Genomic DNA, 15,806 nt, shown 5'->3' with positions numbered 1-15,806 from the left:
GTACTTTCCTCTTTAGGGGAGCAGTTCACGCTTCAGTTTATCACCCACCCCTCAAATCATTAGAATACTTAATCCATCAGAATCCAAACAAAGATATAAATATAGATGTGACAAGGTGTGAATGCAATCCATTTCTAGGATGCTTATTATAATTTCCCTTCAAAGTTGCCCAGAAAAACGTACAGGTATGTATGGCGAGTGTTGAGGGTGGGGAGCACTTTTGCCAGTAGAACTTTTTGGAGGTGATGAGAATGATGCAGGATGTGGGCTGAGCAGTTTTTTTTTTTTTTAAGTAAACATTTACAAAAACAAATAGCAGAACCACAGAAGAAATAACAATGTATGGAATTAACTATAACTTCTAGAATTAAATATAACTTCTCAGAAGATTTACAATGAGGTACCTCTTACAGTCTTGGTAATCCCTGTTCTTGCTCCTAAAAGAGCAGCGTACTCCAGCATGTGGCAGCATGCTGCTTTTTCTCCCCTCTAAGAACAACAGTCATGTAAACCAGATTGCCAAGATCATTTCCATTTCAAATGCTCCATCCAATTGACCAAAAAAGTTCAGGATAAAGCACTGACTTTGGAGTCAGTGAAAATGAAAGTCATTCAGTGGTGTCTGACTCTTTTTGACCCCTCGGACTATGCAGTCCATGGAATTCTCTAGGCCAGGATACTGGAGTGGGTAGCCTTTCCCTTCTCCAGGGGATCTTCCCAACCCAGGGATCAAACCCAGGTCTCCCTCATTGCAGCCGGATTCTTTACCAGCTGAGCCACAAGGGAAGCCCTTGGAGTCAGAGTACCTGGTACCTATTAATACATTTAGACAAATTCCAACACTGTCACTTTCCTTGTGAGGTAAGTGTACATTATTCCCGCGTTACAAATGATGAACTTGAGGATCAGAGAAGTTGAACAATTTGCCCAATATTATACCTTGTAAATGATGGAACTAAGATTTGAGTCTATGTTTGCCTGGCTACAGACTAGGCATTCTTTCAGGGGAACTAGACAAGAAAGTTTGGAGGGTATAGTTATTTTGGCAGGAAGAGCAGTTTAATTCATTTGACAACTATTTAATGAGTACTAAATCCAGGTGTTGAGGTATAGCATTGAGCAAAAGAGAACAATGGCTTTGTTTTCATGGAGCTTATGCTCTGCTTGGGAGAGAAAGCCAATACATTTTATCAGGAAATAATTATTTAAGAAGAAAAATTGAGCACAGTAAAGGGTACAGGATAGTAGAAGTAAGAGATGCTTTCTCGTGTAAGGTGGTCTGATAAGTTGACATACGAACAGAGATCTGAAAGAAATAAGGGAATGAGCTCTGCGGATATTTGGGGAGGAACCTTTCAGGAAGAAGAACTAAGGCTCTGAAGCAAGAAAGGCCTTGGCATGTCCCAGAAACAGCAAGGAAGTCTGTGTGACTAGAGAACCATGAGCAAGGGGAGAATGAAAGATGAATTCAGAGAGTTAGCTTGGGGAGGACTCATACAGAAGTTCGTAAGCTCTACAGGCTTTGTTTTTTACTATGAGTGTTTAAAAGATTTTGAGCAGAGAAATGGTACAATATGAATTTTCTAAAGGATTGTTTTGGTTGTTTAGAGAAGAGAATATAAATCAGCAAAGGTGAAAACAAGCAGATCACTTAGACAGCTACTACCATATAAAGAAGTGTGAAGATAGCCTGAATTAGGGTGTGTGTTCAGTTGCTCATTTGTGCCCAGCTTTTTGCAAACCCATGGACGGTAGCCCACCACGCTCCTCTGTCTATGGGATTTCCCAGGCAAGAATACTAGAGTATGTTGCTGTTTCCTTCTCCAGAGGATCTTCCCAACCCAGGGATCAGGAATTAGGATGAGACTAGTGGAAAATGAAGAGAAATAGTTGGATTCTAGGTATTTGGATGTCAGAATTGGCTGATGGGTTGCATTTGAGGGTATGTGGAAGGAAAAGGGCTCCAAAATGTTTGTAGAACAATGAAATTATCTTTAATTGATCTGGGAAGACTAGAGGAGAGACATGTACTTGGGTGAAAGTAGTCAAGGAGTCAAGGAATCAGTTTTAGTATTTGAGATATATTGAGTTTGAGTGATTTGGGGACATCCATATGGATCTGAATTCAGAACTTACCCAGGTAGGAGTTAAGAATCCTTTAGTCATTTATATACGGGCGATGGAAACCATGAGATTAAATGTACTTCTCAAGAATGTGTATAGAGAGCATAGAAAACAGAACTTAAGTAGATATGTAGAAATTAGCTTCCATGTACTTGGGTGAAATAAAAATTGTTTATATCTGGGTTCAACAGTACCATCTTTGTGTACATAATTAAGATTGCAACAAAAACTCTTTAATTTCAACATACAATGTCAGTGTTATAATGGGAATTTTTGAATTGGTCTTGTCTTTAATGGTGGTTCTTTTTTAAAGCTGGAGTGCACCACTGTTAACCTCTTGATTTATTCTTTCAGCATCTACTACAAACGACACCAATAAAGTACTGTGGCTAAAGGCTCTTTTGGTTGTTTATGTGGGTGGTAAAAATTATTTTTTAACTGCTCAGCTTTCAGTTTCAGTTTTAAATTGTCAGGCATAAATAGTGCTGTTTCTGCCAGATGTCAGGTATTATGAATAGTTTGTACTGTAGAATACATTTACCTGTAGGCTCAGGCCAAGCACAGATTAAATTTATAAGTGCTTTGGAAAAACAGATTGCAAAGAACTGAATGTAGTTTCTTCTTCCTAAAATGTTCTTTTAGAGTCTCCTTTCCTTTCCAGGGGATTCTCTTAACACTCTAGTGTTTTATTATATTGTAGGTCTTGTTGGTGCTACAGCTTTAGAGGTAGTAAACTAAAAAACACTGTCCCTTGTGGACCAGATATTACATTATCTCAGTACAGTCATAGATGATTAGTTTCTGAGACTAACTTTAGGCTGACCTAAAACCCAGTCATCAGGACACTGGAGTCACCTACCTCCCTTTTAAATAACATGATACCTTTGAAAGAATTGTACATCAGAAGACTGCCTAGCAAGTATAGAATCAGGAACAGAAGTATAGTGATCTGAAGCATGTGTGCTGCATATTTCACCTAAACTCTGGAAAAACCCAATGTAATATTCCTACTTCACACACACACACAAATACATACCCTTGTAATAACTGAGAGCTTATGCCAGTCAGGTATACGTTCCAGTATAAACAAATATTTCATAGTTTTTGCCTTTCTGAATCACATTTTTTATCCTGGTTACCCTCTTTCTGGCTATTCATGTATATCTCCTTGTTCTAGATAATTAGGTTTCCTCATTGCCTCTTTATATTCCTTTGAATTTTCCTTAGTCCATAGCTAAATGCTTTGTAAACTATAAAAATAGTAAAAAAAAAATAAATAAATATTTGTCAAAAACATAGTTACCATCTTAACTGAGGGGCACAGATTCTCTTTTTTTCTCCATGTTGATACAGTGTGATGGTTATGAAAATCCAAATATTTTAGTTCTAATTATTTGTCAATAATTTGTTGTGGCATTTACTTACTAAATTAACACCTGAATCTCTACATATGAAATACAAATGAAATGCTGGAATGAGCTTCTAAAAATATTGCCATCTTCTTTTCTCTCTCCTACCCCCATTCCTGCAGGTGTACCAACATTCGGCCAGGAGAGACTGGAATGGATGTAACAAGCCGCTGCACCCTTGGAGACCCCAACAAATTGCCAGAAGGGGTTCCCCAACCAGCCCGCATGCCCTATATCTCAGACAAGCACCCTCGACAAACCTTGGAAGTGATTAACCTTCTGAGAAAACACCGGGAGCTATGCGATGTGGTGCTAGTTGTGGGCGCTAAGAAGATATATGCCCATCGAGTCATTTTGTCAGCCTGTAGTCCCTACTTCCGAGCTATGTTTACAGGAGAATTGGCAGAGAGCCGTCAGACGGAAGTAGTGATCCGAGACATAGATGAGAGGGCTATGGAACTACTGATAGACTTTGCATATACCTCCCAGATAACTGTGGAAGAGGGCAATGTTCAGACCCTCCTGCCAGCTGCTTGCCTCCTCCAGCTGGCAGAAATACAAGAAGCCTGTTGTGAATTCCTGAAGAGACAATTAGATCCTTCAAACTGCCTGGGCATTCGGGCTTTTGCTGACACACATTCATGTCGTGAGTTGCTAAGGATAGCAGACAAGTTCACTCAACATAATTTTCAAGAGGTGAGTTGTACTTGGTGGTTTGAATGCATCCACAATGTATTTGTTAGGAGAACAATATAGTATATCAGATTATTTGGTGACCTAATAATCAGAAAAATGAAATTAGATGTTACCAAAGAATTTATTAAACCTGTTATTTTTCATTTATTCATTCATTTAATAAATATCTGTGAAGCTACTATACTTCCACCACTGTGCTTGGGAACAGAAGCTACAGTACTGAACAAGATGGCCTAGAGTGTCTGTTCTAGTGGAGAATTATAATCTGGCACAGAAGACAGCTACTGAATTCATAATTACATAAATAATTAGAGTTAATGAGTGCTACAAAGAAGCCCTGGGTAATTTAACAATGTATTACAGAGAGATTTAACTTTGGTTCTGGAACAGTTCATCCAAGATTCTGAGACATGAAAAAGCATAACAAGTTTCAGGAACTGAAAGAAACCCAGTGAGATCCAGAGAGCAATAAAGAATGTTACATAATGATTTTACAGAAGAAACAGGGCCAGATCACATTGGAGTTAATAGACTGTGTTAAGAATTTGAAATTTGATCTTAAGACCAGTAGAAAACCATTAAAGGATTTTAAGCAAAGGAATGGCATGTCCATTTTATTCTTTAGTCTCACTCTTCTATTCAACAGGATAACGTCCAGTGAATGGATCCAAGATTTAAAAAATACAAAGTGAAACCATGAAAATAGTAGAAGATGACACAAAACAATTCCTTTATAATCTTGAAGAGGCCTTTCTAATTGACTAACCCAGAAAGCATAGAAGAAAATATTGATAGATTTGACTATATAAATATTTAAAAATTTTGCATGGTAAAACAATAATGAGACAAAAAATTAAAGACTAAGGGAAAACATTTGCATCTCATATTACAGATGATATCTCCTTAATACATCAAGAGCTCCTTATTGGTCAATAACCTAGGCCAGTGACCTAAAAATGGGTAGTAAACAAGAAGTTCAGATTGCCCTTAAACATGAAAATCTGCTCAGGTTTATTCATAATAACTGAAACATGAATTAAAACTACACCAAAGTACTATTTTTTATCTATCAGATTACAAATCTGTAATCTACCAGATTACAAATATCCTGAAGTTTGGTTACATACCCTGTTAACAAGAACATGGAGAAATAGCTAATTGCTAGCATAAGTATAAACTTATATAACCCCTCTGAAAGGAAATTGGGCCGTAAATCAAAATTACACACATTTTGCTCATGCTCTTTGTCTTGGCAATCCCATTTCTGGGAATCTACTACAGATGTAATGGAAAGGGGAACAGCTTGAGGAGGAAAAACCATGGGTTCCATTTTAGATATATTCAGTTTGAGACACCTGTGAAATATCTACATAGAGATACTGAGCAAGTAACTGTTTATATAAGTCTGTATCTTGGCAAAGAGGTTAGGCTGAGATTAAAATTTAGTAGTTATCAACATAGTAATGCCTGCAATGCAGGAGAACTGGGTTCGATTCCTGGGTTGGGAAGACCCCTGGAGAAGGAAGTGGCAACCCACTCCATTATTCTTGCCTGAAGGATCCCATGGACAGAGGAGCCTGGCAGGCTACAATCTGTGGGGTCACAAGAATCAGACACGATTGAGTGACTAAGCACAACAACACAACAACATAGTAATGAAGATATAATTAAAATGTGTCTTAGCCCTTTTTAGGCAGGATATAACCCTGAAGCCATAAAAGAAAAGGCTGATAAGTTTGATTGTATATAAATTTAAAACTTTTATAACAAAAAGCATCATAAACAAGGTTAAAAAAATCAATGTCAATGTGATCACCTAGTAGGAGGAGAGAAAAGCCCTCAAGTTTTTCCAATATTGAAGGATGATTAGTGAAAAAGCAATTGGCAAATAAAACTGGGAATAACTAGAATAGATAGAGGAGGAAAACCAGCATGGGCATCATGAAATGCAAAGGCAGGGACCGTATAGGAAGGAGGATATACACACACACATACGTATGTACACACACACAGTTGGCCTTCCGTATTTGCTGGTTCTGCATTCACAGATTGAACCAACCGTGGATCAAAAATATGAAAAAAAATTTAATAAAGTTCTGAAAGGTAACATTTGAATTTGTCAGGTGCTGGCAACTATTCACATATCATTTACATTATATTCAGTTCAGTTCAGTTCAGTCGCTCAGTTGTGTCCAACTGCAACCCCATGAATCGCAGCATACCAGGCCTCCCGTCCATCACCAACTCCCAGAGTTCACTCAAACTCACGTCCGTCAAGTCCGTGATGCCATCCAGCCATCTCATCCTCTGTCGTCCCCTTTTCCTCCTGCCCCCAATCCCTCCCAGCATCAGAGTCTTTTCCAATGAGTCAACTCTTCACATGAGGTGGCCAAAGTACTGGAGTTTCAGCTTTAGCATCATTCCTTCCAAAGAACACCCAGGGCTGATCTCCTTTAGAATGGACTGGTTGGATCTCCTTGCAGTCCAAGGGACTTTCAAGAGTCTTATTAGGTATTATAATTAATCTAGAGTTCTTAAATATATGGGAGGATGTGTGTAAGTTACATGTAAATACTATGCCATTTTATATGAGTCTTGAGCATCTAGGAATTTTGGTATCCTGGGGACATGAAGGAGGTGGAATAGGGAAAAGTCCTGGGACCAATCTTCCTTAGATACCAAGGGAAAACTATTTATGCTAGAACATCCAGGAAGTTTCTAAAATTTAATATTAGAATCACTGTCTTTAAGAAATATGAAAACATTTTGAAACTAAAGACAGAGCAAATCAGTGTAGCTCTGAGTCCAAAAATAGTGGTTTTCAAATCAGTGGTTCAGTTCAGTCTCTCAGTCATGTCCGACTCTTTGCGACCGCATGGACTGCAGCATGCCAGGCTTCCCTGACTGCAGCATGCCTCAAGCTTGCTCAAACTCATGTCCATCAAGTTGGTGATGCCACCCAGCCACCTTATCCTCTGTCGTTCCCTTCTCCTTCTGCCTTCAATCATTCCCAGCATCAGGGTCTTTTCCAAGGAGTCAGTTCTTTGCATCAGGTGGTCAAAGTATTGGAACTTCAGCTTCAGTATCAGTCCTTCCAATGATTATTCAGGTCTGATTTCCTTTAGGATTGACTGGTTTGATCAAGTCAGTGGAGGAAGGTAAAATTGTTAAATATATGTCATTAGTAAAACTGGTTATTTGGGGAGGGGAAATAAACTCTTTAAACAGATGGAATTCTCAATGGATAAATAAACCCAAAAATTTAAATTCTAAAAGTACTAGAAGAAAACATTACTAGGCTTAGGGTAAAAATGGACTTTCTAGGCTGGTGGGCAGCAGTCCACGGGGTCACTAAAAGTCGGACACGACTGAGCGACTTCACTTTCACTTTTCACTTTCATGCATTGGAGAAGGCAATGGCACCCTACTCCAGTGTTCTTGCCTTGAGAATCCCGGGGACAGGGGAGCCTGGTGGGCCTGGGGTCACACAGAGTCGGACACGACTGAAGCAACTTAGCAGCAGCAGGCAGGATATAACCCAGAAGCCTGATAAATTTGACTGCATAAAAGTTAAATATTATTGTTCATAACAACAGTAACAAGCAAAAAGCACCTTAAACTAAATTAAATAATGCCAACTCTGAAAACCTATTTGGAGCATACATGACAGAAGAAACACGAATTCTTATAAGACTCATACAAATTGAAAGAGAAAAACCATTAAAAAAACACAACAGAAAAATAGGCAAAGGATATGAATAAGCAATGTATAAAAATACTAAATGTAAAATAAACATGAAAAGATACCATTACACATAACTAAAAAAAAATACATTAAAACAACATTTCTTAACCTATCAGATTGGAAAAAATAATTTTTAAATTTTATTTGAAAAAACAAAAGAAAAAAATATGAACATAAAAAACTGTAGGAAAAAGAAACTTTCACGTACCCTTTACTGAGATTCATCACTTGTTAACATTTTGCCACTTTTTCTTTATCATTTTCTCCTTATTATATGAATATTTTTCTTTCAGCAGTTGAGGATATGTTGCATACATCATATTCCTTTACTCCTGAACTTTTCAGTGTGTATAATCCCTTATCAGTTGTGTCATCTGCAAATATCTTTCTATTCAGTAGGTTGTTCTTCTGTTTTGTCAGTGGTTTCCCTAGCTGTGTAAAAGCTTTTAAGTGTAATTAGCTCACATGTGTTTATTTTTGCTTTTATTTCCTTTACTTTAGGAGATGGATCCAAAAAAATATTGCTGCAATTATGTCAAAGAGTGTTCTATTGATACTTTCTTCTAGGAGTTTCATAGTATCTGGTCTTATGTTTAGGTCTTTAATCCATTTTGAAGGTTTTTTTTCTATTTTTTTCAAAAACAGTTTAATTCATAGTATTATTCATAGAACTTTTGGTGGGGGGTGTTTATTTTTTTAATTTTTATTGAAATGTAATTGATTTACAATGTGTTGTTAGTTTTAGATGTACAACAAAGTGATCATTATTATTTTTTTTACATTCTCTTCCATTATAAATTATATGGTATTGAATATAGTGCTTGACAATAGGTCCTTGTTGGTTATCTATTTTATATATAGTGCATGCTTAGTCACTTCAGTCATGTCCAACTCTCTGTGACCCCATGGACCATGGCCCACCAGGCTCCTCTGTCCATGGGATTCTCCAGGCAAGAATACTGGAGTGGGTTGCCATTTCCTTCTCTATTTATATATAATATTATATGTATTTGAATCCCTACCGCTTAATTCATTTTGAGTTTACTTTTGTATATGATGTTAGAGAATGTTCTAATTTCATTCTTTTATGTAGCTGTCCAGTTTTTTCCAGCACAACTTGTTAAAGAGACTGTCTTTTCACCATTGTATATTCTTGCCTCCTTCAGTTTCAGATCAGTTCAGTTGCTCAGTTGGGTCTGACTCTTTGTGACCCCATGAACCTCAGCACGCCAGGCCTCCCTGTCCATCATCAACTCCTGGAGTTTACCCAAACCCATGTCCATTGAGTCGGTGATGCCATCCAGCCATCTCATCCTCTGTCGTCCCCTTCTCGTCCTGCCCTCAATCTTTCCCAGCATCAGGGTCTTTTCAAATGAGTCAGCTCTCCGCATCAGGTGGCCAAAGTATTGGAGTTTCAGCTTCAACATCACTCCTTCCAATGAACACCCATGACTGATCTCCTTTAGGATGGACTGATTGGATCTCCTTGCAGTCCAAGGGACTCTCAAGAGTCTTCTCCAACACCACAGTTCAAAAGCATCAATTCTTCTGCACTCAGCTTTCTTTATAGTCCAACTCTCACATCTGTACATGACTACTGGGAAAACCATAGCCTTGACTAGATGGACCTTTGTTGGCAAAGTAATGTCTCTGCTTTTTAATATGCTGTCTAGGTTGGTCATGACTTTTCTTCCAAGGAGTAAGTGTCTTTTAATTTCATGGCTGCAGTCACCATCTGCAGTGATTTTGGAGCCCCCAAAAATAAAGTCAGCCACTGTTTCCGCTGTTTTCCCATCTATTTGCCATGAAGTGTTGGGACCGGATGCCATGATCTTAGTTTTCTGAATGTTGAGCTTTAAGCCAGCTTTTTCACCCTCCTCTTTCACTTTCATCAAGAGGCTCTTTAGTTCTTCTTCACTTTCTGCCATAAGGGTGGTGTCATCTGCATATCTGAGGTTATTGATATTTCTCCTGGCAATCTTGATTCCAGCTTGTGCTTCATCCAGCCCAGTGTTTCTCATGATGTACTCTGCATATAAGTTAAATAAGCAGGGTGACAATATCCAGCCTTGACATACTCCTTTTCCTATTTGGAAGCAGTCTGTTGTTCCATGTCCAGTTCTAACTGTTGCTTCCTGACCTGCATACAGATTTCTCAAGAGGCAGGTCAGGTGGTCTGGTATTCCCATCTCTTTCAGAATTTTCTACAGTTTATTGTGATCCACCCAGTCAAAGGCTTTGGCATAGTCAATAAAGCAGAAATAGATATTTTTCTGGAACTCTCTTGCTTTTTCAGTGATCCAGTGGATGTTGGCAATTTGATCTCTGGTTCCTCTGCCTTTTCTAAAACCAGCTTGAAAATCTGGAAGTTCACGGTTCATGTATTGCTGAAGCCAGGCTTGGAGAATTTTGACCATTACTTTACTAGCATGTGAGATGAGTGCAATTGTGCGGTAGTTTGAGCATTCTTTGGCAGTGCCTTTCTTTGGGATTGGAATGAAAACTGACCTTTTCCAGTCCTATGGCCACTGCTGAGTTTTCCAAATTTGCTGACATAGTGAGTACAGCACTTTCACAACATCCTCTTTTAGGATTTGAAATAGCTCAACTGGAATTCCATCACCTCCACTAGCTTTGTAGTGATGATTCCTAAAGCCCTCTTGACTTCCCATTCCAAAATGTCTGGCTTTAGGTGAGTGATCACACCATCCTGATTATCTGGGTTGTGAAGCTCTTTTTTGTATAGTTCTGTGTACTCTTGCCACCTCTTCTTAATATCTTCTGCTTCTGTTAGGTCCATACCATTTCTGTCCTTTATTGAGCCCATCTTTGCATGAAATGTTCCCTCGGTATCTGTAATTTTCTTGCCTCCTTAGTTACAGCTTCAGTACAATTCAGTTGCTCAGTTGTGTCCAACTCTTTGCAACCCCATGAATCACAGCACACTAGGCCTCCCTGTCCATCACCAACTCCTGGAGTTCACTGAGACACATCCATCGAGTCAGTGATGCCATCCAGCCATCTCATCCTCTGTCGTCCCCTTCTCCTCCTGCCCCCAATCCCTCCCAGCATCAGAGTCTTTTCCAATGAGTCAACTCTTCACATGAGGTGGCCAAAGTACTGGAGTTTCAGCTTCAGCATCATTCCTTCCAAAGAAATCCCAGGGCTGATCTGCTTCAGAATGGACTGGTTGGATCTCCTTGCAGTCCAAGGGACTCTCAAGAGTCTTCTCCAACACCACAGTTCAAAAGCATCAATTCCTCAGCACTCAGTGTTCTTTACAGTCCAACTCTCACATCCATACATGACTACTGGAAAAACCATAATTGAACATAAATGTGTGGGTGTGTTTCTGGGCTTTCTGTCCTGTTCCATTGACCTATTTGTCTGTTTTGTGCCAGTGCCATACTGTATTGATTGGGCTTCCCAGGTGGCTCAGTGGTAAAGAATCTTCCTGCTGACAGAGAAGATATGGGTTCAATCCTGGATCGGGAACATACCCTGGAGAAGGAAATGACAACCTGCTCCAGTTTCTTGCCTGGTGAATCCCATGGACAGAGAAGCCTGACTTGCTATAGTGCATTGGGTCACAAAGAGTTGGACATGACTGAGCAACTGAGCATACACACAGCACACACACACCACACTGTTTCGATTACTGTAGCTCTGTAGTATAATTTGAAGTCAGGAAGCATGATTCCTCCAGCTCTGTTCTTTCTCCAGATTGTTTTGGCTCTTTGAGGTCTTTTATGTTTCCATACAAAATTTTAAATATTTGTTCTAGTTCTGTGAAAAATGTCATTGGTCATTTGATAAGAATTGCATTGAATCTATAGATTGCCTTGGGGAGTAGAGTCATTTTAACAATGTTGATTCTTCCCATCCAAGAACACAATATATCTTTCAATCTATTTATTTTGTCTTCAGTTTCTTTCATCAGTATCTTACAGTTTTCAGAGCACAGGTCTTTTACTTCTCAGGCAAACTTATTCCTAGGTATTTTATTCTTTTTGATGTGATGATATGTGAGACTGTTTCCTTAATTTCTCCTTCTGATACTTGACTGTTTATAGAAATGCAGCAGATTTCTGTGTATTAATTTTGTATCTTGGAACTTTACTGAATTCATTGGTGAGCTCTAGTATTTTTCTGAAGGCCTCATTAGGATTTTCTATGTATAATATGTCATCTGCAAACAATGACAGTTTTATGTCTTCCTTTCCAATTCGGATTCCTTTTATTTTTCTTCTCTGGTTGCTGTGGCAAGGACTTCCAAACTATGTTGAATAACAGTGGTGAGATTGGTCATGCTTGTCTTATTCTTGATCTTACAGGAAATGCTTTCAGCTTTTCACCATTGAAGATGATGTTAGCTATGGGTTTCTCATTTATACAGTTTGTATTATATCAAAGTATATTCTCTCTATGCCTACCTTTGGGAGAATTTTTATAATAAATGGACATTGAATTTTATCAGAAGTTTTTCCTGCATCTACTGAGATGATCATATAGTTTTTGTTCTTCAGCTTGTTAATATAGTGTATCACATTGATTGATTTGCAGATATTTGAAAATTCTTGCATCCCGAGGATAAATCTCGCTTGATCATGGTAGATGATCCTTCTAATGTATTGTTGGATTCAGTTTGCCAGTATTACTTTGTTGAGGATTTTTGCATCTTTATTCGTTGGTGATAGTGACATGTACTTTTCTTTTTTATGTGTGATATCTTTGTCTGGTTTCATGTCATAGTGATGATGGCTTCATAGAAGATTGCAGAAGTGTTCCTTCCTCTGCATTTTTTGGGAATAGTATAGGTATTAAGTCATCTTTAAATATTTGGTAGTATGTTTGAAGCTATCTGGTCCTAGACTTTTGTTTGTTGGGAATTTTTTAATTACTGATTCAATTTCAGTACTGGTAATTGGTCTGTTCATATTTTCTGTTTCTTCCTGGTTCAGTCTTGGGAAACTGTACCTTTCTAAGAAATTGTCCATTTCTTCTAGGTTGTACCTTTTATTGGCATAGAGCTATTCATCACAGTCTCTGTCCTTTGTATTTCTGTGGTGTTAGTTTTAACTTCTTCTTTTTCATTTCTGATTTTATTGATTTGGGCCCTTTCCCTTTTTTTTTTAATTGAAATGTAGTTCATATACAATTTTATGTTATTTTATGGTGTATAACAAAGTGATTCAGTTTATGTAGATAAAATATATGATATAGCATATAAGTTTATATACATATATATGAGAGACAATTTTATATATCTACATATTTGGTTATTTTAAAGATTCTCTTCCATTTTGGTTATTAAAAAATTCTGAATTTTTTAGGACCTTATTGTTTGTTGTTTATCTATTTTATATATAATAGGATATATCTGTTAATCCTAAACTCCTAATTTATCCTTCTCTTGGCCTTTCCACTTTAGCTAACCATTAATTTGCTTTCTATGTCTGTGAGGTGAGTCTGTTTCTGTTTGGTAAATTAGTTCGTTTGTATCCTTTTTTTAGATTCCACATGTAAGTGGTATCGTATAATATTTATCTGTCTGACTTGTTTAGTTGAGTATGATAATCTCTAGGTCCACCCATGTTGCTGCAAGTGGTATTATTTCATTTTTTATGGATGGGTAATATTCCATTGTCTTTGTGTATACACACACACACACCACATCTTCTTTGTCCATTCATCTGTTGATGAATCCTTAGGTTGCTTCCATGTCTTGGTTATTGTAAATAGTGTTGCTGTGAACCCTGTGCTGCCTGTATCTTTCTGAATTAAAGTTTTCATCTTTTCTGGATATATGCCAAGAACTGGGATTGCTTGATCATGTGATAGCTCTAGCTTTAGTTTTTTAAGGAACCTCCATACTCTCCATGGTGGCCACATCAATTTACATACTCACCAACAGTGTAGGCTGCTGCTGCTGCTGCTGCTGCTAAGTCACTTCAGTCGTGTCCAACTCTGTGCAACCCCATAGATGGCAGCCCACCAGGCTGCTCCATCCCTGGGATTCTCCAGGCAAGAACATTGGAGTGGGTTGCCATTTCCTTCTCCAGTGCACAAAAGTGAAAAGTGAAAAGGAAGTTGCTCAGCCACATCCGACCCTTAGCGATCCCATGGACTACAGCCTACCAGGCTCCTCCGTCCATGGGATTCTCCAGGCAAGAGTACTGGAGTGGGTTGCCATTGCCTTCTCAAACAGTGTAGGAGGATTCCTTTTTCTCCACACTCTCTCCAGCATTTATTATTTGTAGAACTTTTGGATGTCCGTTCTGACCATTGTGAGGTGATATCCCATTGTAGTTTTGGTTTGCATTTCTCTAATAATTAACAGTGTAGAATATCTTTTCTTATACCTGTTGGCCATCTGTATGTCTTCTCTGAAGAAATGTCTATTTAGATCTTCTGCCCATTTTTTGATGTGATTGCTTGTTTTTTTACTATATTGACCTATATGAGCCATTTTTGTATTTTGGAAATTAAGCCCTTGCCAACTGCATCATTTGCAAATATATTCTCCCATTCTGTAGACTGTCTTTCTGTTTTGTTTATGGTTTTCTTTGCTGTGGAAAAGTTTATAACTTTAATAGGTTCTACTTGTTTATTTTTGCTTTTGCCTTAGTAGACTGACCTAAGGCACCTGTGGTGCCTTGTTGATTTTCTGTGTAGACGATCTGTCCATTGATGTCAGTGGGATGTTAAAGTCTCCTATTATTGTATTCCTTGCAGTTTCTCCCTTTATGTCTGTTAGTATTACTTTGATGTATTTAGGAGCTCCTATATTGTGGGCTTATATTTTAGTAAGTATAATATCCTTTTCTTATATTGATCTTTTTATCAATGTCTTTTTATGATGTCTTTATCTTTCTCTGTGGTCTTTGTTTTAAAGTCTATCTTGTCTGATATGAGTACTGCTACCCCTGCTTTCTTATCATTTCCACTTGCCTGAAGAATCTTTTTTCTATCCCCTCACTTTCATTCTGTGTGTATCTTTCTTTCTAAAGTGCATCATTTGTAGGCAGCATATTTTAGGCTTTTGTTTTATTATCCAGTCTGCCACTCTGTGTCATTTGACTGGAGCATTTAGTCCATTGACATCTGAGGTAATTATTGATATATATTTATTTATGTCCATTTTAAACCTTATTTTCCAGTTGATTTTGTATTTCTTTATTCTTTTTATTTTTCCTTTTGTGTTTGATGGTTTTCTTTTGTATTATGCTTGAGTTCTCTTTTTGCTTTTTGTAAGTCTATTGTATGTTTTTGATTTGTGGTTACCTTGGTTTTCAAGTATGTTAACCCATTACTGTATCTACTTTAAACTGGTAATTATATAATCTCAAACACATTCTAAAAATTTCTACATTTTCTTACTTTCTTCACCTATATTTTATCATTTCGATGTCCTATTTTACATATTCATGTTAATCCTTTTGCTGTTGTATTTATAATCAATTTCATAAATTTTTTTACTTAAAAAGAAACCTCTGTACTGGTTTATTTAAGTGATCTACAATCCCTTTATATATTTGTTTTTCCTATTATGATTTTCTCTTTCCTATAGATTCTCTTTTTTAAAGATATATTTGTTTTATTTTTGACTGTGCTGGGTCTTCGTTGCTGCACATGGGCTTTCTCTAGTTGTAATAGACGGGGGCAACTCTTCATTGCAGTGCTTGGGCTTCTCATTGTAGTGGCATCTCTTATTGCAGAGCCATGGGCTCTGGGCATGTAGGTTTCAGTAATTGCTGCTCATGGCCTCAGCAGTTGCAGCTGCTGGGTTCTAGAGTATGGGCTCAGTAGTTGTGATACACAGACATAGTTGC

At 37.8% G+C, this 15,806-nt stretch overlaps 1 protein-coding gene across 7 annotated transcripts in view; it reads left to right on the top strand.

The window, feature by feature from the left end:
* Positions 1 to 15,806, top strand: part of KLHL20 (kelch like family member 20) — a 71,630-nt gene that overhangs the window by 28,686 nt on the left and 27,138 nt on the right. For all 7 annotated transcript variants that reach the window (XM_005890837.2, XM_070384917.1, XM_070384915.1 and 4 more), the window contains one exon: positions 3,656 to 4,229. In XM_005890837.2, coding sequence (XP_005890899.1) covers positions 3,656 to 4,229 — 574 coding nt within the window. The remainder of the gene's footprint in view (positions 1 to 3,655; positions 4,230 to 15,806) is intronic.

This window comes from Bos mutus, chromosome 16 (assembly GCF_027580195.1).
Source record: "Bos mutus isolate GX-2022 chromosome 16, NWIPB_WYAK_1.1, whole genome shotgun sequence".
NCBI classification, from domain to species: Eukaryota; Metazoa; Chordata; class Mammalia; order Artiodactyla; family Bovidae; genus Bos; species Bos mutus.
This window is presented reverse-complemented; position numbering and strand designations above follow the sequence as displayed.